The sequence below is a fragment of the Podarcis tiliguerta genome, assembly GCF_965153285.1.
Source record: "Podarcis tiliguerta genome assembly, chromosome: 1".
NCBI lineage: Eukaryota > Metazoa > Chordata > Lepidosauria > Squamata > Lacertidae > Podarcis > Podarcis tiliguerta.
In genome coordinates this window covers 46,758,254-46,780,959 of record NC_139534.1, presented here as the reverse complement: position 1 = coordinate 46,780,959, position 22,706 = coordinate 46,758,254, and the positions used below count along the sequence as shown (strand labels likewise).

At 41.4% G+C, this 22,706-nt stretch overlaps 1 protein-coding gene and 2 long non-coding RNA genes across 25 annotated transcripts in view; 2 read left to right on the top strand and 1 right to left on the bottom strand.

The window, feature by feature from the left end:
- The window catches only part of CLASP1 (cytoplasmic linker associated protein 1), a 155,303-nt gene that overhangs the window by 83,913 nt on the left and 48,684 nt on the right, over positions 1 to 22,706 (bottom strand). For 18 of the 23 annotated variants that reach the window (XR_014508715.1, XR_014508716.1, XM_083430150.1 and 15 more), the window contains exons 7-8: positions 16,656 to 16,753; positions 15,929 to 15,996 (exon numbers count right to left, since the gene is read on the bottom strand). Coding sequence is in view for 21 of the 23 variants with exons in the window: in XM_083430150.1 (XP_083286276.1) it covers positions 15,929 to 15,996; positions 16,656 to 16,753 (166 nt within the window). In the remaining 2 variants the exon portion in view is untranslated. The other 5 variants (XM_083430162.1, XM_083430163.1, XM_083430159.1 and 2 more) reach the window with 4 other exon arrangements.
- On the top strand, positions 19,632 to 20,928 carry LOC310673237. The gene is made up of 2 exons (XR_014508931.1): positions 19,632 to 19,672; positions 20,045 to 20,928. It is a non-coding gene; the product is annotated as an uncharacterized lncRNA (long non-coding RNA).
- On the top strand, positions 21,163 to 21,994 carry LOC310673248. Its single transcript, XR_014508942.1, has 2 exons — positions 21,163 to 21,677; positions 21,945 to 21,994. It is a non-coding gene; the product is annotated as an uncharacterized lncRNA (long non-coding RNA).

Genomic DNA, 22,706 nt, shown 5'->3' with positions numbered 1-22,706 from the left:
CAGTCAGATCAACACAGTAAAGTAAAACTCATATCCAACCTCAGTTAAAACAGTTGGGTGATGCAGTGATAATTTATAGCAAGTGTTAGATTCCGCACTCAGGCTCTACAGTTCATAACACTAAAGTCCAAACAAGCTTTACTTCCACTGGCTTCAGTGGCCATAAACCAAGGCAGTGCATGGTTTTCTGTGATGAGAGATTATCTATCACTGCTGATTCTTTGGCTCGTGTATGAATGATGACTAGCAATATGCAGACACATGCCTTGTGTGTAAAGAGGCCTTTGTCTGCTCTCAATTGTTAGGGAAGAATAAAACGCTTACAAAACCCTCTCACACTTTCTCTAAATAAAAGGAGGAAATCGTGATAAATTTGCTTACGGGTACAAATCCTTTTGCAAATAATCTTCCTCAACATTCCTTCATGCTTTCCATAGCAAGCCGAGATGCAACGCTGTCTTGCAGACCACTGCAGCTTTCAAGTCCAGGACATAATCAATCCTTGCCCCTTGTGTTCATTAGGCATTCTGCTTTCACACGCGGAGTTAAACAGCCCAGGCTGAGACTTGAGAGGAGGACAGAGCATCCCACAGTCAATCCTTGTGAATTTCAAACCTTCCAATGGGGTGAAACAGGCTAGGACTGTAGAGGCAGCTGCAGCAGGCAGCCCTACTATGGCTGGCTTGACTACCAAGAGGTAGCAGTACCCCAGTATCATCCCTTGGGAAGGTTAATGGGAGTGTCTCAACAGCTCTCGTCATTTGTCCATGACAAATACATTTGTCATTATTAGTTTTTAAAAGATGGGTTGTGTCAAGGGCAAAATTAGAGAAAGAAATGCTATGCCAGGAATTCCAAGAATCTATGCTGATTAATGGGGGGACGGGACACACAACTGCACGTCAGGAGGCTTCTAAATAATGTTTGCTTCAAAACAAAAGAACAAACTAACAAGCAAGAGGTTAGGTTTTCATAACCTAAATATGTTGCTCTTCAGATAAAACCATGGCTCTGTGTGGTGTTCCCCATTTCCACTGGAAAGCAAGAGCTCTCAGGAGAAGCAATTTTGTAACAATCTGTTTATTTAACAATTGTGCTGGTGACTCTTAGCCCAACAATTTTGGATAAAAAGTCCACAAATTTCCCAGAGCAATAAGCAGACATCTCTAACAAATATATCTAAGCAGCCACCTTCAAAGACTCAACGTACGTTGTTGCTAGAAATGTGATTTGTTCCCTAGAGCAACGTGTAGAGCAGCCTTTCACAACCTGGTATCCACCAGATGTTTTGCAATACAGCTTTAATCAGTCCCAGACGACATGGTCAATAGTCAAGGGTGGTGGGAATTGTAGTCCAAAACATCTGGAAGCTACCAATTTTGGGAAGGCTGGTGAAGAGCACATGCAAACCTGCGCATGCATTTTCTGGTGAGAGAGAGATCTTTTATTTCCACAACTGGATTCCCTAAGCTGTTTTCCAAACGACACAGTGAAAACATGCCAAAAATATCAGAAAAATATTAGCCTGTTCTCCCAGGCACATTTATTTTCATAACCGCTGTGGCACACTTAACAGGCTCAGATTCAGCGCTGAATCAAAATCTTGGAAATGATAGCAGCAGCTTTCCACAAGAGGCTTTTAAGAGAATGGCACTTCCACAAAGAGCTAGGTTTATTATTGATCCTGCCTGTCATAGCATACAAAATGCCTTGTGAATTTGTTTTTCATTTAGTGTTATATCAACCCCACTGGATAGGTTAGAATGAAATGGGGCTTGTCTAAAGTAAACTAATATGCCCCACTGTGGCTGATCAGGGTTTTGAGTATGACTGTTTCAAGTTGAAAACAAACCATTGGCTCCTTAGCACCATATTTCCTGGATTACTGAATAAAGAGTGCATGACATAAAAGCTCTAATGCACTGAGGAAAATTGTCCACTCCCACATAAGCTAGACCACTAAAACTTCACAATGTAGAAAAAAATATTCCTGATAGGAAGAAAATATTTCATATTATCATCTTCTACCTATCAAAGATAAACCTTGAAAAATGTGTCAAAAAAGCACTACACAATATTTTTTAAAATTACCCAGGAGAAAAATTCCATACATTTACAGTGAAATGGACATTAATATCCCATGATGCTAACTTAATCCTAAAAGCAGGTAGACAGAGGAAAGTTTTTCAATAATTAACACCCAAAGTGTTATTTTAAACCAGCTACATGATTCTGGATTACAGCACTGATGCAATCAGTTGCCCTGTCTTCTAACCCCTCAGAAACAAGTCTACTTCTACAATTACTTTTTTGGGCAAGTACATTGTATGGAAACAAGCCTCAATGACCTCAACCAAACTCAGCAAGCTGCTTTCAGTGCAGGAAAGGGAGTAGGCAGCTGCGCCTAAATGGCCTAGCAAGCACAGACTCCACTATCTCAAATGCAGGAGGTTTCTACCTTTTTTCCTGGTCTCACCTTGGGATAATACATCCACTTTTGAGGAATCCCACCCTAGACCATGGGGTTAACAAAAACTACAGACTGATCATTAATACCCCCTTCTCAGATGAGGAGACGGAGAGACTGGTGGGATTCCAGAGAGTACGGCAATTTAAAAGGCCATGCTTTCTTCTTCTTCCCTCTAAGTGTCTATGGCAGGGGTGGCCAACTCCCAACAGACTGCAATCTATTTCAGAATTAAAATCTGGCAGTAATCTACCCCCCTTTTTTAGGGGTTCAGCTCAAAGTTGTTGAGCTTTTTTGGGAAAGCCCCATTGGGGGGGTTAAGGTGCAGGCTTCCTTGGGGAGGGGAGATCCGTTTGTGGGGGGAGGCAAGGGAAGTTGGGGTTAAGACACTCACAAAAACATCACTATGGATGACAATAGCGACACAGAGGTCTTCCCTTCCTGAGTTCAAACAACAATGGAGGGCAGGACGAGGGGGCGGGGCAGGAGTCAGATTTACCAACGCAGAGGAAAGGGAGCCAGTAGATCACAATTGACCTGTTGGACATCCCTGGTCTATGAGAATTGCATTCCAACTTGGACCAACTCTCCCTGAATACATGTAAGGGGGGGGGGAGAGGCTTCAGAAATTTTTTCAGTTGTAAGGGCAAAGGCGGAAGGGGAGAAGGACGAGTATAAGATACTGCTGTATTCCCTTTTTAAAAGGACCAAATGGACACCAGCATTTCCCTAGGATGCACATAATAAATGACATTTACAACTTCTGATAATGCAGCCATTGCAGTTCTCTTTTGAAATATTAATGTTCACCCCCTGGTCCTGCATGCAATTTATGAAACTAAATTGCACAGGAAGGAACTAGAAGGGTTATGCTTTCTAGGAAGAAGAACATGGGCATATCTAATTATTTTAATATGTTATACATGCACAGTGAGCTTTACTGCTGTTTTAAGCAGTGTGATCGCCACTGGAAACTGCCTCTTCAATGTTAGCAGCCATACTTCCCAAATGGCATCAAGTCCTCAACCGAGACTTAGATAGATGTAGAATAACTGATTATCCCTAAACATAAACCATATTGAAGAAATGCAAATAGTTTAGTACAACCCACCAAAGAAACTGCTTCGTGACCAAGTGCTTTTTTGTGCGCAGGGTCAGCATTTGCAGCATTTGTGCTTTTAAATACATATACAGTGGTACCTCGGGTTAAGTACTTAATTTGTTCTGGAGGTCCGTTCTTAACCTGAAACTGTTCTTAACCTGAAGCGCCACTTTAGCTAATGGGGCCTCCTGCTGCTGCCGCGCCGCTGCAGCATGATTTCTGTTCTCATCCTGAAGCAAAGCACTTAACCCGAGGTACTATTTCTGGGTTAGCGGAGTCTGTAACCTGAAGCGTATGTAACCCGAGGTACCACTGTATAGCACAGCACCATTATATATGACCCCAATTATTCCACTCCCGGTTGAATGCATCTAGCTGTACTAAAGTTAGGAAGCTCTCAAACAAATCTGTCTCCTGTGCATATTTCAGCCATAAAACTAATTGCTAGACTTAAACACAGATGGTTAAGAGCACTTTGATTTTAGATGTAGCTTTATAGGAGCAAAAGTTGTAGGCACTGTCAGATTCTCTGTTAGTAGCTTGTTTTAAGTAAATAATAACAATAAAGTAGACTCTCATCACAGCAATGAAACAGCAGAAGGTTTAATCATACCCAGAACTGCATCAGCCTCTCTATGACACAGTCAGAAGATTCAGCATACCACATCAGGCTGCATATATTTGTGTGCTGTTTTTTGTTTCTCAAAAATATATATATTAAGTGATGGGAAATAAAAAATTGTGACTCACAAGGAAGCTGACTTTATTCTGTCAAATTTATTTATGTAAAATACTTCCAACTTGTGCGCACGCTGTGCTCAGGGCAATGCACAACATAATTTAAAAACAAGCACATAAATGCCACTAAAATTAAATTTAAAAGCCATAATTACAAAAAACAGAAACAAGAAGCAGAAGCAGCATCACAATAGCCAGACCTCTACAAGAACTTCCAGCCAAATGCTTTGACACATATGCAACTTCAGTGCAACCTGAGCTGATGATAAGTTAGGCGTATTACCACAGAATCCAACAGTAATCATGAACTTCCAGCCAGTAGACAGATGCTCCAAGAACCAGGAAAAAAGTAGGTAATGGCCAACTTTCGAGGAGAAAATATTTTATTTAAATAGTAAGAAACGGGAAATTCAGTAACCAATTATATTTACCTAAAGCCACTAGTTTCCGTGAAGCTATGCTGCAGCATGAGCTCACTGAATTATCCCCCCCCCCATTTCAGACATTTCACATTTGTATTATTCTGAAGATATGCACGTGAGCTTAAGATCTATGATGTTGAAAGCTGTAAACTCTATAAATTTGCCAAATAAAAGTGTTATTTAGGCTGATCAATATCTGCAATCGTCCCGAGTTAATAACTAAAGTAGCAGTGAAGACATCTGCTTACCCATAATTGTGTCCCACTCAATTTAATAGGAATCGTCATCTTATAAGAGAGTGTTGAGGATTACAGTCTTAAAAGTATGTGAAGTATCTACTTTTGGGGTCTACGGAGTGCATAGGAAGGGCTTTATCAGTCATCTACTTCAGCATCTCCATAGTAGGGCTCATTAACTCTGCTTATAATTTTTACCCTGTGGCTATGCAGTAAAATAAAATCTTGGTCTATCTACACCTGCTCCACAAGACCTGTGAATTCTGTGCTATTTTCGCCCAGCAGTGCTAATGAGAATTTATTGCACTTGGTATTTTTAGATCTAAGAAAACTCCCATGCTGTTATTCGATTCAACCAGATGGAGAGAGAGAAATATGTCTGCAGTCATATTTTTGATCACTTCTTTACAAACCAGAGAACAAAAAGGCAACACTTTGTCAAAATAATCTGTGGCAAAATGATACAAAGTTGCACAACTAATGTTCAGTTGCATGAGACAGGAGGACAGCGGAGGAGATCTCACTAAGTTCAAGGTTGAGCATGAATCAACAAAGCTGAGTCAAGTTCCAAAGAAATCCTTGTACATCTTGCTTGTCTTTTTCTATAACTTGCACTATAAAGGCAGTGGATTCAATTTTGCTTCAAATGAGTGCAATTACGGTTTATAAGTAAAATAAGAGTAAGAGTAAGCTCTACCTCTCCTTCAAATCAGAACCTGTTAGACTGGTGAAGGCCCTGTGAGAGTGTCTGGAGGCGGTTGGAGGATGGATGGCAGCTAACAGATTGAGGTTGAATCCTGACAAGACAGAAGTATTGTTTGGGGGGGACAGGTGGGTGTGGGGGACTCCCTGGTCCTGAACAAGGTAACCGTACCATGAAAGACCAGGTAAGCAGCCTGGGAGTCATTTTGGACTCACAGCTGTCCATGGAGGCACAGGTCAATTCTGTGTCCAGGGCAACTGTCTACCAGCTCCATCTGGTACGCCAGATGAGACCCTACCAGCAGACTGTCTTGCCAGGGTGGGGCATGCCCTGGTTATCTCCCACTTGGACTACTAAAATGTGTTCTACGTGGGGCTACCTTTGAAGGTGACTCGGAAACTACAACTAGTCCAGAATGCGGTAGCTAGACTGGTGACTGGGAGTGGCTGCCAGGACGTATGTTTCCAATTCAATTCAAAGTGTTGGTACTGACCTTTAAAGTCCTAAATGGCCTTGGCCTAGCACACCTGAAGGAGCGTCTCCACTCCCATCGCTCAGCCCAGACAATGAAGACCTCCTCGGAGGGTCTTCTGCCGGTTCCCTCACTGCGAGAAGCAAAGTTACAGGGAACCAAGAGGAGGGCCTTATCAGTAGTGGTGCCCTCCCTGTGGAACGCCCGCCCTTCAGATGTCAAGGAAATAAAGAATTACACAACTTTTTAGAAGACATCTGAAAGCAGCCCTGCATTGGGAGGTTTTTAACGCTTTATGTTTTTATTATGTTTTAAGATATTCTGCAAGCCGCCCAGAGTGGGCAGGGTATAAATAATAAAAGTATCATCATCATCAATATAGCACTGCACTTTACAGAAACAACAATGGATGGAATGAAAAACGACTACATAGATGTCAGTTTAAACATATATTAGTTTATATTTGCTGCATTTGCAGCACCAAAGTAGCTCTATGACACCATGCTCATTAAATGATCCACACTGTTTCAATAATTAGCTATTGCTTTTAAAACTACAGTTGCTGAAAGTAAGATAAAGGATGATAGACTAATTAGGAGAATATAGGACTGATAATCATTGCTGCACATTTCTTTCGGAGCCACTCCAAGCCAATGAGTGATTTCTGTCTGGTACAGTATCCATTCTTGTGGATCATTGTCACTGACACCATCACCATGAATCGTCCTCAGCATGGAGGTTTGAGCTCTAAAATATTTGTACTTCCGTTATTAATTAATCCTCATGAAATCAGTTAATGAGAGTCAGAGGAAATATTGGATCTGGCCCCACAGAACTTGTTCCTTGACCCTACATGTTGTTGTTCTTATTTTTATTATGCATTTTGCAGTTTTTATATTGTAATTTTATGTTGTGAACCACCCTGAGATCTACGGATGATGAGGGGTATACAAATTTAATAAATAATAATATTAATAGTAGTAGTAGTAGTAATACATAACTACGAGAAAAGGTAATATAGGATAGAGAAATCTCATTTCTTAGCAGGACTACATTTGTTGAACATTACTGAGTACATTTTGTAAGATCTTGCTGACTACATGTTACACAGAACAATGGGATCGTGGCTGTCACATAGCTTAGACTAGGTCAGTAGCGAGGGGAGTGGAATTGAATTACTGGCAGTGTTCCTCCCTAATGTCCTGCATTATATAGTGAACTCACTAGAGACTGTACATGCAAATAAAATGAGGCAGCATTATTCATTACTGTCTAGTCCCAGAGAAGAAAACAAGGAAGAGATTCACTTTGCCTAGAACAACACAGCAATAGGATTCCTCTGGTGATACAGAGGGGTATGATTAATTCTTTCAGTAGGCAAATAAGACATCCATTAGACAGTACTTGTTTATATCTATTAGCGCTATAAAAAAGAGAGGCTTCCATTCATTAAGAATGGGAATTTGCACCAATTCACAACATAGCCAATGAACATGTAACAATAATCATGCATATTTAAGAAAGCTCAAACAAGACAGCATAGCAGTAGATAGTTATAAACGAGTTATTCTGGATGCATTAGGATGAGCACATGACATCTGGCTTTGAGCCAGTTCCTTTTCTTACTCAGAAGTAAATCCCTCTTCTGAGGCTTACTTCTAAGCAAGTGTGCACAGGATTGCAAGCTTAGTGGTTCAAAGTCTAGGCTGGGATTTGGGGAACACCCGACCAATTCCCTGTATAGTACCCTATTTTATTTTATTTTATTATTTATTATTTTATTTTACTTTATTTTATTGACAGCTGATGTAGGCATCTTTGCTATAGGGAAAATAAGACCTCTATTTTGATAGCTCCTGTATGAAGCAAACCAACTATTTATGGGCCATTGTGTGCATTTGTGTGCATTTGTATGCATTTTAGGTAGAAACTAAGGCATGTCTGCTCAAGCATTTCTGCTTGAGATGTACGTTAAATGATATGTGGATGGTTAGATGATGAAGCAGACAACACTGAGAGGTGAACAAAAATATACTGTGGTGTACACATGCGTTTTATGGCAATAAACAGGGTTATATCAGAGACTGTGGAATCCGTGGAAGCATAAAAGGAAGATACTTGGGATTCATGTTTGGCTAACTCATTCACATGCACACTCACAGGATGTTTTGTGCCTCTCTTACGTATTGCCTGACAGACCAAGAGGGGCTTCCCATGTTATCATTTTGCTTTATCAAGATGAGCTCTGTATAGGAAAACTGCAACAAGTGAAGCCATCCTACAGTGAAATGCTCGCATCACTCCTATTCTGAGTGCTGGTGAGCTCTCGGGCTCCATTTAAGTTACTGGTACCAGGATACAAAGCCCTAAATGATCTGAGACTAAAGGACTGGATGATGGAACACTTTCCACCCTAAGTCCCAACTTGCAGTTTATGATGAGGGGGAAGAGGCTCTTCTCATGGTCCCACAACTGAGGACAGCTAGGAGGATGCAAGTGCAAGAGTGCAAGTGCCCCTTCTCTGGACGTGTTTAGGTGGACAAATTTTTATTTGTCCAGCTCTTTTGAATGGGAAGTGTATGGTTAGGCACTGTTGGTTTTATAACTGTCACTTTGATTATTGGATATGGTTCCATCAGTTTTTATGCTGTTAACTGCCCCAGTATAAACTTTCCATATGGCAGAAAAGTGTCCGCAAGGCATTGCCATCAAAATGATGACAGTTCAGAAATGGATATCCCTTGATATAAGGAATTGGGGGGGCGGGTTCCCAGAAATCAGTCTTTCCACTGACATACGACCAATCATTTGCCAACCAGGAAAGCACGAAAGAACCACCTCCAATAGGCTTTACAACACCAAACACAGTTCTGCAGGGGCATTGTGTTCAAGAATTGCGGTTGCAAATCCAAAAGTTACGATATCAGGATATTTCAGAAGGTAGGGTCGGGTTTGTTCTTAAATGCAAACTGTGCAATCCTAGAGATTGTCAGTCCCACTGAGTTCAGGAGAGTCAACTACTAGATAAGCATGCACAGGATTGCAGCCTAAGAAAGCAGCCGTGCAGTGAGAGGAGACGGAAGAGACCGTTACTGAAGCAGTGGCAAAGCAAAAGGTTTACAATGCTAATTATTTTATTCTCCAAACTTCCTCTGCATCATGAATATTTCCATCACTTCCCTGTTCTAACATAATACCCAACATAATACTTGAGCAGATTTATACTGTACCAATGAATTAAAGGAAGTGATCGGAGCAAACAACACATTTGCTATTTCATAGCTAATTATACTGCTAGATTCTTAATCATACTAGAAAAACTGTTCAGTGTTATTAATCCTGCTGAAAAGAAACAATCTATAACCTTTTCCCCCCATTTCAAGCAATGGACCTGAATGCATTATCTTCCTGCGTCATTAAGCTAACTACCATTACTTTAACAGGTTCAAATATCACCTGCACTGAGATAATGTAATCATATAATTTTACTGCCTAGGGTAACAGTTAACAGATAAGAGTTGTAACCAATTTAGAAGCTCCAGTTTACATCTCCTTTAAACATTAAGAGCAGATCCCTTCAAGATAAAATAGGCAACAGAAAGGAACTGATAGGCAGCAAAGTTCTGTGTCTTGCATCCCTTATCAGCCTCCTGTTTAATCTGTTAAAACACAAGTGAATCATGCTTTACCAAGAAGATTTTTTTTAAGGGCAGCAGAGAAAGCCTTGTTTTCACAGAAATGCACCTGCCAGTCTTTGGAAAGAGTGTGGAGAGAACAGAACAAGCACAGTTAAGTCAAAGATGGCTAATGCAAATGGTTCCCCCCCAAAGAGAAAAGCAGCGGTCTGTGTCTCCCTGCAAATTAATGCTTCACAAGATTGCAGGTGATTCAGCATCACCCCCAACCCCCATCTCTGCTATGTTACTATGCATCCCACTTCAACATACATTTCTTGCTGCTGCGGAATTAGGCTGTTAGGAAAACAGAAGCAGGCTCTTAGCTGTCACTCACTTTCGCTTCCCAAACGTATTGTGCCTAAACAATTATTGTGACGAAGGCTGCAATTCTAAACACACTTAACTAGGAAGCGAGTCCCACTGAATATAGTGAGACTTGCCTCCAAATAAACATGTATAGCAGGATTGTGCTGTTAGCCTTTCATAAGCTACTGTACTACTGATTTCTTCTTTTCTTCCCCTAACCAAATCTGCCTGTCTTCTAATGCCCGTGCGACACACAAACATACCAACAAGCATCCACACATATTACAAGGCATTTTGCCCCTAGAAATATAATTACAATATTCCAGATCAGTTTATCTGTATTCCTATACAGAGACTTAAAAAAAAAATAGCATAAAAAATCCCTTCCATATCTAATGAAGAGATGCCATTTCCCTAAACTTTTTTACATGGTGATAATGCCTCTAGCAGGGGGGATGGCAGGGGAAAATCCATTTGTCAGGAGAAAATAACTTCTGATGGCATAAACAGGCTCAGTCGACTGTAGCATATATATATGTACCCGTGAAAATCTACGAAAGCAAATATATATATATATATATATATATATATATACACACACACACACACACACACATGCTGCCTGCTTGTTTGTTAACCAAAATGCCTACCTTTGCTGGCAGTCATGATCTGCAGAAGTCCTGTGATGCTAGGCAAGGGCTGGATCTGAAAGGAGTCCTACAGTGCAAGCATCAACTCAAACAGGAGTTAACTCTCCACCCTCTTTGACCCAGCATGAGAAACAACTGCTACACTCCTCCAAAATAAAAGCCTCCTCTGCAGTTGGAAAAGCGGTGCTAGCTCCTTTCAGCACAATCTCTCTCTGCATGTACAACAGGATTCAACAGAAAGGAAGCATTCTCTCCCCCCCCCCCCCAGCTCTTTCACATCTCTGTTCAGAAAACCAGCAGAAGCAACCAGAGGGATTTAAAAAAATGTTATTTATAATGATGCTTTTCACCAGAGCACTGGAAAGCCTAACCAATTTCAACGGATGCAGATCACAAGGGACCCTCTGGGTACCATTCCCGCCACTGACTGATTAAGTAAAATCTCAATAAATTTTAACTCAAAGGGAAGCCAGTAATGCATTCAGGAATTGTAATCCTGTATTAAAAACAAACAAACCCAGACACAGTTCTGCAACTGAGTATGGGGTCATCCCCCCAAAAAATAGGCATCTTTCAATAAAAGTGTTAAGTTATGCATATTTTAGTATTTGCTTTTTTTCAGAACTCCAAATGAAATTCCATGGCAAGATCCAGAACAGAGACACACCTACACACCTCTCTGCCTAACCGAAACATAAATGCCCTGTTACAAGAAAATTAGAAGTATCCAATTTTGTTTTCTAGTTCTGAGTTTATAAGCAGCTTGCTTTAATGGATACAAAACAACCCCAGTCACCTTTTCAGTTATACCTGCTGCTGATGTATTGTACATTATGCAGGGAGGGAGGGGCTTGGTTTCCAGAAAGTTGGGTGCTGCAGGACCAGGCTTGGCGACATTGCAATGGAGTTTTAATCAGGACAGTTTTGCAGCCGCCCCAGTCCAAACTGTACCAAAAGGGCAAGGTGGGACTTCCAGCCATTAACTTCCTGCTTTATGTCTCTGGTGTTTTGTGTTGAGTGGGCTGTAAGACACAGAGTTCCCTTAGCTCCACATAGCAAGAGAGTCAATACAGGCAAGCAAGCAAGCTCTCTTTGTTTCACCTTAGGCATTCCATCCCATTCCTGAGTATGGCCTTTGATGTGGCACCTATGCTGAAATTTCTAATGGGCCTGGTTCTGATTATCATTCCCGGCTTCATAAACCAGGAACAGCCATTTGGGCAGAGCCCTCCTCCCTTACCAGATCCCTCAAGCCACTTCTTCCTGTTGCGTACCATCTTTGCTGCTCCATTCCTGGTTTGCCAGAGTTCCTTGTTAAATCTGAACCAAGAGGACTGTGGCCACATTTGCACTGTAATTCCGAAGCTGTATCACGCTACAATTCCCAGAGTGGTTTAACAAGCAAACCCTCTTTTCCAGGGAACACTGTGAATTATAGCTCTGTGAAAAGAATAGTGGTCTCCAAACAACTCTCAGGATCAGGCATAGGCAAACTTGGCTCTCCAGATGTTTTTGGAACTACAACTCCCATCATCCCTAGCAAACAGGACCAGTGGTCAGGGATGATAGGAATTGTAGTCCCAAAACATCTGGAGGGCCGAGTTTGCCTATGCCTGCTCAGGACCCTTTCAACTATGTTTCACATGATTTTTGGGGGGAAATCGTTACTGTTTAAAATGGTATGGTGCTACTTTAAATGTTACAGTGCAGATGTGGCCTCTGCACATCACTCAACACATCAGCATAACAAACAAAGCTCAGTTTCCTGGTTTAGACATAATGGGAGAAACTGGTGAAATGCCTCTTTTTAATTGGAAAGGGGAAGTCGCAGCATCAAATTGAAAGTAAGAATGTACCTCCATCATCCCTGTTTCTCGCTATGTTGGAACTGCAGCTCTGGATAGTGAAGTCAACTTATTTGATCTGGCTTTGGCATTGAACAGCTGCTTTCTTGATTAAGGGAGCATCAATTATACCACATTTCAAATGTCCTGCTATTAACTTCTACCTCACACACCTAATGGGAGCGCTGCCTCGTGGCGCACTAGAGAAAATGATAAATAAGTTGCCACAACTGAATTATGAGTCAAAACCACAAAGCTAACACACAGAGAACAACTAACAATTAAAGCTGGGAACATAAACATCACCACAACCATCGAGTCCAATAGAAAGTGTCTGCTCTGTGCTTCATTTTCACTGGACTGGGAATCAGCAACCTTAAAACTATATTCACATGGAAAGGGACTGGTTCTATGGATTAATTTATAACCAAAGACACTCCTTCCTGCATCTTATATTTAATTAAAGATCCACACACTATACCACAGGAATGGGCATGCCTGGAATTTTGGCTCTCTCATGCAGAAGAGGGGGCATACATTTCTATGAAAAGTGCAAGCACATCCAAGGAATTACAAAAAGCAGAAAAAAATAGTAATTCTGGTTCTTTCTGAAACCCTGAGGTGAAGGAAGAACTTTCAATTTCTGCTTCCAGAGACTGATTAATTATAGGTAAAACAAGAGACACACTCACACAAATATGCACAGTGCTAAGAACCACTGAGAAATCCAATGTGCAGCTTTGCTCCATTTTCTGGCTACGAAGGACTGAAAAGACCTCCTCGTAACTTAGCAACCAACAGCATATCCACAAGATGAAATCCTCCTTCCTCTTATATAAAGTAAAGCCCACTTCAAGTTGCAATTTACCCCCACCAACTGGCATTTTATTCATAATACTATTAAAGCTTAAAAACAAAGCCCCCGTGGATAAGGATCTTAATGCTGGCATTTCTTAAGATCTATTTAAGGAAAATGCTGATGGACTTGAATGAAGGAGGGAGGGGGAAAACCTCTCATATTTAAAGAATGGTTGATTCATTTATTTGTGGGGTGGGAAAGCTATGGCACTCTGAGTGTTGTTGGACTCCAACTCCCATCAGCCCGACCCAGAGTAGCCAATGGATGGGAATGATGGGAGTTACAGTCCAATATCATTCTGGTGTGTGTGTGCAAATTCTCCAATAATGGTGGGTTCCAAGAACTTGGGATGTGTTTATATAACATCTCTCTCTCTCTCTTTCTCTCTCTCTCTCTCTCCAAAATAGTTACCTTATACAAAACCAAGTTGCAAGCTTCATATTAGAGGTGCAATGATCAAAATTAAGCTTCTGTTCAGTGAAAACAGCATTTCTAAGTCTATACAGTTACCAAATTCTAAACTCTCTGGTGCTAGTAACATCACACCAGGAGCTACTTGATGCCCATTGCTTTAATTTTTCTTTCAAGTACTGTTTCTGGGGGAAATTAAACCTATGTTGGGATTTTGGATCTAGATACTCTGTTGGATGTTGCTGCTGGGGGGGAAAACACTGATAAGGAACAAGCCCGCATATCACTGCCTTTTTTGTTCAGATTTTAATATAACTTTGCAAAGGGAAGAATGGCTACTTTTTTTCTCGAGGAGATTCGTACATAATTGACTAGGTACTGATCCAATATAAATCTGATTCAATTCAATGGGCACCAAAGGAAACAAAAGGAGCCATCACCATGTTACAATGACATCTTCTGAAGTCAGTCGGTTTCATCTGAGTGGAGTAATGCCACCATACATATACCCTTCATGTTCTTTGTAAAGCAGGGCATCATGATCTACTGCAGAGGGAAGAAACACCTGTATTCGCCTGCACTGATGGTCCAAGGAAAGCTATTGTTTCTCAAGTTAGCTACCTCTTCACCAAGGTGACCTTCAAAGACACCAGATAATCCCCCATTGAGTTCTGAACCCCCATGAATTCATAAGCCTCCAAAGTAAATCAAGCTAATTGGACCATTATTCTAATGGGGATGTAAGAGAATGAGGATAAAAACATTCCAAAATATAACAATGGAATCTTGACTACCTCGTATTCCCTCTACAATTAAAGAACCTGTTTCTGGAAAAGTGGAAGGCATCAAACTCTGTGGGTGCCTCAAGTATCAAAGCAGCTGTGATCTGAAACTTACTTATAGTGGTCATGGAAGCGTAAAAGTCTGAAGTTGACCCTTCAAACCCAAAAATTGTGTTTGATGGCAAATATATTTCTTCATTAAGCAAAACAACCACAACAACTTATTTGCTGCTTGGTCGTAAAGAGGTTCAGAAGATCCTGTTTGATGAAAGCTACTTGCATTCTCAATGTTACAGTGAAGTAAAGCGTCTCAGCACAAAATGTGGCAAATATCAGCAGCAAATATGATAAAATGAAACATTAAGGTCCCAAAATCTGAAGAACACCCGGTCTATTTATTAGAACGCATGCAATATTTCTGTTTTTAACATAAAATTATTGGAGCTAAGGACTTCACGAATGACTGCATTAAACTTTCTTTGATGCTGGTCACTGTCAACCCACACAGACAGATGCCAAAAAAAACTAATTGTTAAATCACACACTAATCTACTGACATTCAAAGACTGCATCAGACACAAACACTATGTACAATATAATGCTTGTTTGCATTTAACACCGAAAACAGGCACAAGCTGGGAAGATCTGCTCCAGACATAGCCGTATGATGACCTCTGAACAATGTCCAGCTTCCTCTCAGGCGAAAGCAATGGGCTACTAGCAACATAGCTTCTCCAGTGTTCACTTTATAATTTGACCACATCCCCTCAAAATATGATACTGAAAGAACAAGCTCTGCTGCTATGCCAGGCTGGCTGAAGGCTACAACAACACATGAAATAAAAGGAATATTGAATCGATGACTTTACAGCTGCAGAACTTTCAGCCACAAAATAGGAATATACAGTATATGAATGCTAACACAAAGTGTCTTGTTGCTTTCATATAGAGCTATTAATCTCAGAATGAAAATTCACTCAGGCTTCTGTTCAAAACCCCTTTGGCCCCAGCCTAACCAATGTGATGCTTTTTAAAATACACCATCTTTCTTTTCAGTAGTTCTGAAAGCAACTTGCATGCTTTGTTTTTAATGGCAATAAAAAAATAGGATACATCAGTCACAAAATAAAAACACAAACCCATCACACTAATTTCAAACAGGTCTTAACCACAACTTACCGAAGTTTGGATAAAGGGTACAATTTTTCTAAACCACTGATTTCATCTTATAGGAAAGCAAAAACAATATTTCTACTCACCACCTGATCCCTGGATCATGGTTCCTGATTTCTGGACCTCATCGAATTTTGTAAAAATGATGTTCAACCTGGTTTGCAAGAGGGAAGATAAAACAACTGAACAATCAACATTGCAAAATGTCCAACTGAGAATGCAGACTTTGGCAAAGGTTCGTTGATATCAACCAAAGTATATTTGTGCCGCTAATTTTAATGAAAGAAAGAAAAAACTCTTCCTTCATTAGTCAGATATAGGTGTTAAATGAGCAAGAAAAAAGGGTACACCTCAGAAGTGCACACAAGCTGTGAATTACATTATTCCAGAAAAAGTTCAGTGCATTCTACAATCTTAGCTTTCTCATTTATTAAAACAGCGGGTGTGCAGTCCTTACAGTTAAGCACAGCTGACAATGTTCCCAAAGATGCTAACTTTTCAAATCTCACAATTTTCAAGTCCACATCATAATTCTGAGATTTTCTTTATTCATCCTGATTGTCAGACTACCGGACAAAATAAGTAATGTACAAATTATAGCCAACTGAACAAAACAACATCATTTTCAAACTACAATCTTTCCGATTTGCTCAAAGCTTTTGAACACTAGGGATCAGGTCCAACCAGTTAGGGTTAGGGTTATGGTTATAACACTCAGCAGATGAGAAGCAAAGGGTGCTCAGAACTTAGCAGCAGAAGAAACTGAAGAGCGCTGAAAAATAAGAACATCGAAACCAGAAACTCTTCACTCACCGAGACTGTGGCAATCCTTTTTTGCTGAGATCAGCCCTTACACGTTCACCTACATGTCTGTAGATTTCTACTAGGCTATTTATTGCTGCATCGCGAACCTAAAGATCCAAGAAAAGAATAGGAGGAAAGTTTTACACATACAATTAGATAAATCCATAAAGTAATAATACTGTTTTATAACTGTCAATATCGCTGTCCAAGTCTAGGCAGAATTACATATAGGAACACACCTTACTCATGTCAAATTCTCCCCTTTTCCCCCAATAATGTTCACTCAGACTTACCTGTTTCATTCCTCTGCACCTATTCCATGTCACTGGCTGGTGCCAGAAAAGCAGGGAAGTAATATGACTAATCCATAAGGAAAAGAGAGGAGCAGAGACCTTGACCATGTCTGGTTTTGACTTCCGATTTTTAAGAACAAAGGCCTTTCACACAGTTATGAAAACAAAGCCCTCTGAACTTCCCAAGGGAAGCAATCTGGTAGAAAATAGGCCACCACTGTGGCAGCTGAGTAATATAAACAGGAACACATATTTTTCCCCCCTGTAAGCATATGATAGCATCCTGATGTATTTTACCTGGCCACCAACACAGATGCCAACACAACCTGGTACATTCACCCAGAGCCTGATGCACAAGCTTCTAAAGTCATATTATGGCAAGATCAGGGTTCGAGAGCCTATGGCCCTCCAGAGGTTGATAGACTCTGTCATTAGCTTCATCCAAGACAGCTAATGGTCAGGGATGATGGGACTTGCGATTCAACAGCAAACAGAGAGCCACTGGTGTCATAGCCCCCCCCCCCTTAGATAGTCTCCTAAAGGCTCACACTAGAGAAAAAATATGGAGTTTCTCAATCCTTTGGCTGGCTGGCATCCTTCTCACTCTTACAGGTAGATCGAACTCATCACCTCTTGCAGACGGAGGAAGAATCACCAGGGCTCAATTCATTTAAATTTGGAGTGGGATTAAGGCCAAGCAAGTCAGAAGCAAAAGTAATCTATCACAGGGAACAGCAGCAGTTTACAAAGACTAGTGAGCAAACTGGTACAGAGACCAGTCAGTTATATTCTGAACCACTGGTTTAAAAAGGCTTCCTTGCTGGTCTCCCTGAAGCCGGTTTTCTTCCTGAAATCAAGAGGGCACTGGTGTGGCATACCAGTTTAAATCCCGGCCTGGTGTATCTTAGGTCTCCTATTCAGCAGGTTCAAGTTCTGATGATGAAGCATGTATTCCCACCCGCCACCCATTTTAAAAATGTTCTCGAGTATTTTCAGCTCGAGGAAGAGTTTGGTGCCACTTGAAAGCTTGTATGACACACGGCGAGCAGCAGTTGCTTTTAATAAAAAGGCTCATTTTATGTTAATTTTGTTTTAACAAACTGACACGGCTACTTGCTTTTGGCCAGCACTGAACACTCTTTCAAAGGCATGAACACTCATTCAAAGGGACAGCCCTATCTTAGGATCAGATTAAGATCCAAAACGAATCAGGGAATTATGCACACAAAATGTTAAGAAAAAATTGTGTTACTAGATCTAACCTCTCCTTCCCTAGCCTTCCTTTCCACAGCAAACTGCATTTTGAAAACCAACCCTCCATTCTTCCTTGCTCCCTCTAGGCCGAATCCACATCCATCCCACCAGCTATATTTCCCTCCTACCCCCATGGCAGCTCTTCTACACTGCTCCTCTTCTACCCCCCTGACCAAGCATGGCTCAGGGATCTCCCTATCTCCATGGCAACAACGGGTAAAGGAGAAGGACTGTGTTGGAAGACCATGGAGAAAGAAGACTCTGCCTCTTGGCCAGCCCAGAGACTCAGGGAGTGAACCTGGAGGCAGGGTTGTGGACCCTCCCCTCTGCCCAAATAACTCACCTATGCCTTTTCAACTGTCACTGCCTAAGAGTACAACTGCTCACCGGCAGAGTTCTGGAACTTGGACTCCTACAACTGGCCATAAGCATTCCACCAACTTCTGACGGCGAGAGGACATGAACCTCTCAGTCTTTTGTGAGGCACTCTTCTAACTCTTCAAACAAACAGCAAATCAAGTCGCCCCAAAGCAGAAAGGCAGCTCGAAGATAAAGAGACTATAGTCCTTTTCGTGTCAAGGGGGGCATCCTGTGATAACTGGGGAGCAACACCATTTTGAAGACCACTGGAGATCACCCAGGAAGGGACCCTATCTGTCCTGTACTGGAAAAAGAGTTACATCGTTCCAGACTCTGAGGCAGGTGACCATTAAACATCCACATTTCTAAAAGCCAGGGGTGCCAGAGTTTCCTCTCTGCATCATTAGCAAGTACATGCGGAGCTTGGTTGACTTTACTCTCTTTCATCTTTCTCAAAATATGTTTATGGAGACCAGTTACTAGCCATGATGGCAATATACTACCTCTAATATCAAAGTCAGCATGCCTCCAAGTATCAGTTGCTGAGGAACATGACTTTGTGTTATTGTGCGTCAGAATGCTGCATCTTGTATTCTTATGCAAGTGTGTGGGGATTTCCCCCGTTAATCATAGAGTTGGAATAGACCACAAGGGCCATCGAGTCCAACCCCCTGCCAAGCAGGAAACACCATCAGAGCACTCCTGACATATGGTTGTCAAGCCTCTGCTTAAAGACCTCCAAAGAAGGAGACTCAACACACTACATTTATATTAAACTACACCAAAGAGAACTGAAAACAAATTTAAACATTTTTTACTATTACTACTACTACTACTACTACTACTACTACTACTACTAATAATTTATTTCTACCCCGCCCATCTGGCTGGGTTTCCCCAGCCACTCTGGGCTGCTCCCAACAAAAGATTAAAAATACATTAAAACATCAGTCATTAAAAACTTCCCTAAACAGGGCTGCGTTCAGATGTCTTCTAAATGTCAGATAGTTGTTTATTTCTTTGACATCTGATGGGAGGGCGTTCCACAGGGCGGCCGCCACTACCGTTTGTTACTGTTTGTTAATCGACACACTACGTTTATATTAAGTAAAGGTAAAGGTACCCCTGCCCATACGGGCCAGTCGTGTCCGACTCTAGGGTTGTGCGCCCATCTCACTTAAGAGGCCGGGGGCCAGCGCTGTCCAGAGACACTTCCGGGTCACGTGGCCAGCATGACAAAGCTGCATCTGGCGAGCCAGCGCAGCACACGGAAACGCCATTTACCTTCCTGCCAGTAAGCGGTCCCTATTTATCTACTTGCACCCAGGGGTGCTTTCGAACTGCTAGGTTGGCAGGCGCTGGGACCGAGCAATGGGAGCGCACCCCGCCACGGGGATTCGAACCGCCGACCTTTCGATCGGCAAGTCCTAGGCACTGAGGCTTTTACCCATAGCGCCACCCGTGTCCCGTTTATATTAAACTCCACTAAAGAGAACTGAAAACAAACGTAAATGATTTTTACTGTTTGTTAATTACATCTAAGTCTTCTTTTGAGAGAAGCGGCTTATATGAGACTCCCAGGCAACTCCTAGTCAGGCCCACACTTCCATAACTTCACCAGGATTATCTATGAAGTATTATATTAGGTGCTCTTGGATCAAGGCATAGCCAGCTAATATAAATAACATTGTCATCAATCACAACAACTAAATCCAATTACTGATGTCAGTGGATCTAATCAACACTTCCTGAATTCTACCCAACAGCTGGACTAATGGCTAAAAAAGGAGTCTAATGAATCAATGGGGAAAAACTTCAATGACATATAAAACCGCACCCTCAGAGTTGCTGCCTAACTCCTTTAAGCCCATATCTGACATATAATGACCACCCTTTGACTGGAGCAGTAAAATAAAAAAAAGGAAGAATGATAGAGCATATAGGTTTCGGCTGATTTGTTTATAAATTAAGAATAAAAAATTACATCTCTTCCTCTGATTCACCTTCCTAATCATCCATCCTGTGCCTGCAACAGCACAGCAGAGTTCATTTCCTGAGCAGGAGCAGCACAGAGTATTTTATGGAGTTGAAGAAAATCTCTCTTTCCCATTACAAGCAAGGTCAAAAAGAAGCTTTTGCCGCTGGGCTGAACAGAAAACACAACAAGATGCAAGTGAAACAGTCCGGAGAGAGGGGAAAATAAGATCTTCTAGAAAGCTGTTCTAAAAAGCAATGATGTTTCAAGTCCAAGGAAGCCAAGTTTGAAACTTGTGTAATGATGCTGAACTGAACTAAAGAGAAATTCTGCAATGCTTCTCATTTCCTCCCTATGTAATTTACAACCAGAGCAGCCATTAAAATCATGTTATATTTCATGGAGTGACTCCACAGCATTTTTTTAAGTGCTATGTGGCTAAAAATAGACTATCTGCAGTTAAAAATAGAAGAACGGCCATTTAAATTTGTCGCCTTTTAAATATAGCCGGTGTCGGACACAAAGCAAGGGTTTTATAAAATGCCATAGCCAGGATCCAAAGAAACTGCTCAGCACACCCAAGGCTACTTTTCGCCTGAATTTCTTGATTAGAAGCCCTTCATGGAACATTGAAAATCAAGGTCCCCTTCTATTTTAATTGTTTCAACCATCAGAGGTCAATACTGATGCAAATTCCATTCTCTGCAGCTTTGATGCTATAACTCTACAACAAGAACAGGCAGCAAGTGATGGATTATGATCTGATAAGATACTGAGTCCAACCCCCTTGGCAAAGGCCAGCTGTAATCCTTGCTCAAAGAAGTGCTTATGTATTTAATTGGTACAACACTGATTTAATTTCAGCCAAGTGGTTTATTTCCGGAAATACACAACCTAAATGGCTCTCATATGGCAGTAGCAGGAAAGTAATAAGATCATTTCTAGGGAACTGCTATTAGCCTAAGGGTACAACTTAGGATTCAGGCACAGAAGCGGTGAGAGGAGAGGTAACAAGGAAACTCATGTTTCAGATACACTTCCGTTAAGAGCCAGAAAAGGAGGGGAACATTGTTGACCATCTGCCCACTATTGAGCTAGTAGGTGTGAAAGCGTGGATATAGGCCTAATTATTGTGTTTGTTTCCCAAAAGTTTATCCAATATATGCAAAAACTGAGTGATAATAAAATTACGTTTGTAAGCTTTAAGGAAGCTCTGTGAGGGGAAAGGGTTAAAAGGGCAGAAATGTGTAAAAAGTAACAATAGGAAGGAATGGCAGACAAATTGAGGGAAGTAAAAAAAAAGAAGTAAGATGTAATTAAGATGTATGGAATGTATAAATTTGCTTTTGTATTTGAAAATTAATAAAAATATAATATAAAAAAATTAATTATTGTGTTTGTTGTTAGTAGTAGTAGTAGTAGTGTTTTTCCCTTTTAACTTCTAAGTGCTGTATAAAGATTTCTTTTTTTAAAAAAATAGGATAGCCCCTGACAGCAAAAGAAAAGGGAATGGGGAGGAAAGAGAAAACCTAGCAAATTCAGGTATCGATTCCTGAAGTTATCATTATCTCAAGTATAATGAGCTTGCCATATGCTACCATGTCAGGTTTAATATTCTTTTAAAGGTAAAGGTAAAGGTAAAGGGACCCCTGGCCATTAGGGCCAGTCGTGACCGACTCTGGGGTTGCGGCGCTCATCTTGCTTTATTGGCCAAGGGAGCCGGCGTACAGCTTCCAGGTCATGTGGCCAGCATGACTAAGCCGCTTCTGGCAAACCAGAGTAGCGCACGGAAACGCCATTTACCTTCCCGCCGGAGTGGTACCTATTTATCTACTTGCACTTTGACGTGCTTTCAAACTGCTAGGTTGGCAGGAGCAGGGACCGAGCAACGGGAGCTCACCCTGTCGCGGGGATTCGAACCGCCGACCTTCTGATCAGCAAGTCCTAGGCTCTGTGGTTTAACCCACAGCGCCACCCGCGTCCCAATATTCTTTTACTGCTGTACAAAACCCTGAACAACTTAGGCCCAGGATACCTTAAGGACCAGCTATGACCCAAGCCAATCACTGAGATCATCTGGGGGAGCGCTATTAGCAGAACTGGTCCAGCCATTGGGCAGGGTGAGGCCACTGCCTCAGGCGGCAGAAGCCCCCACAGGTGCCCCATCTGCCCTGCTGC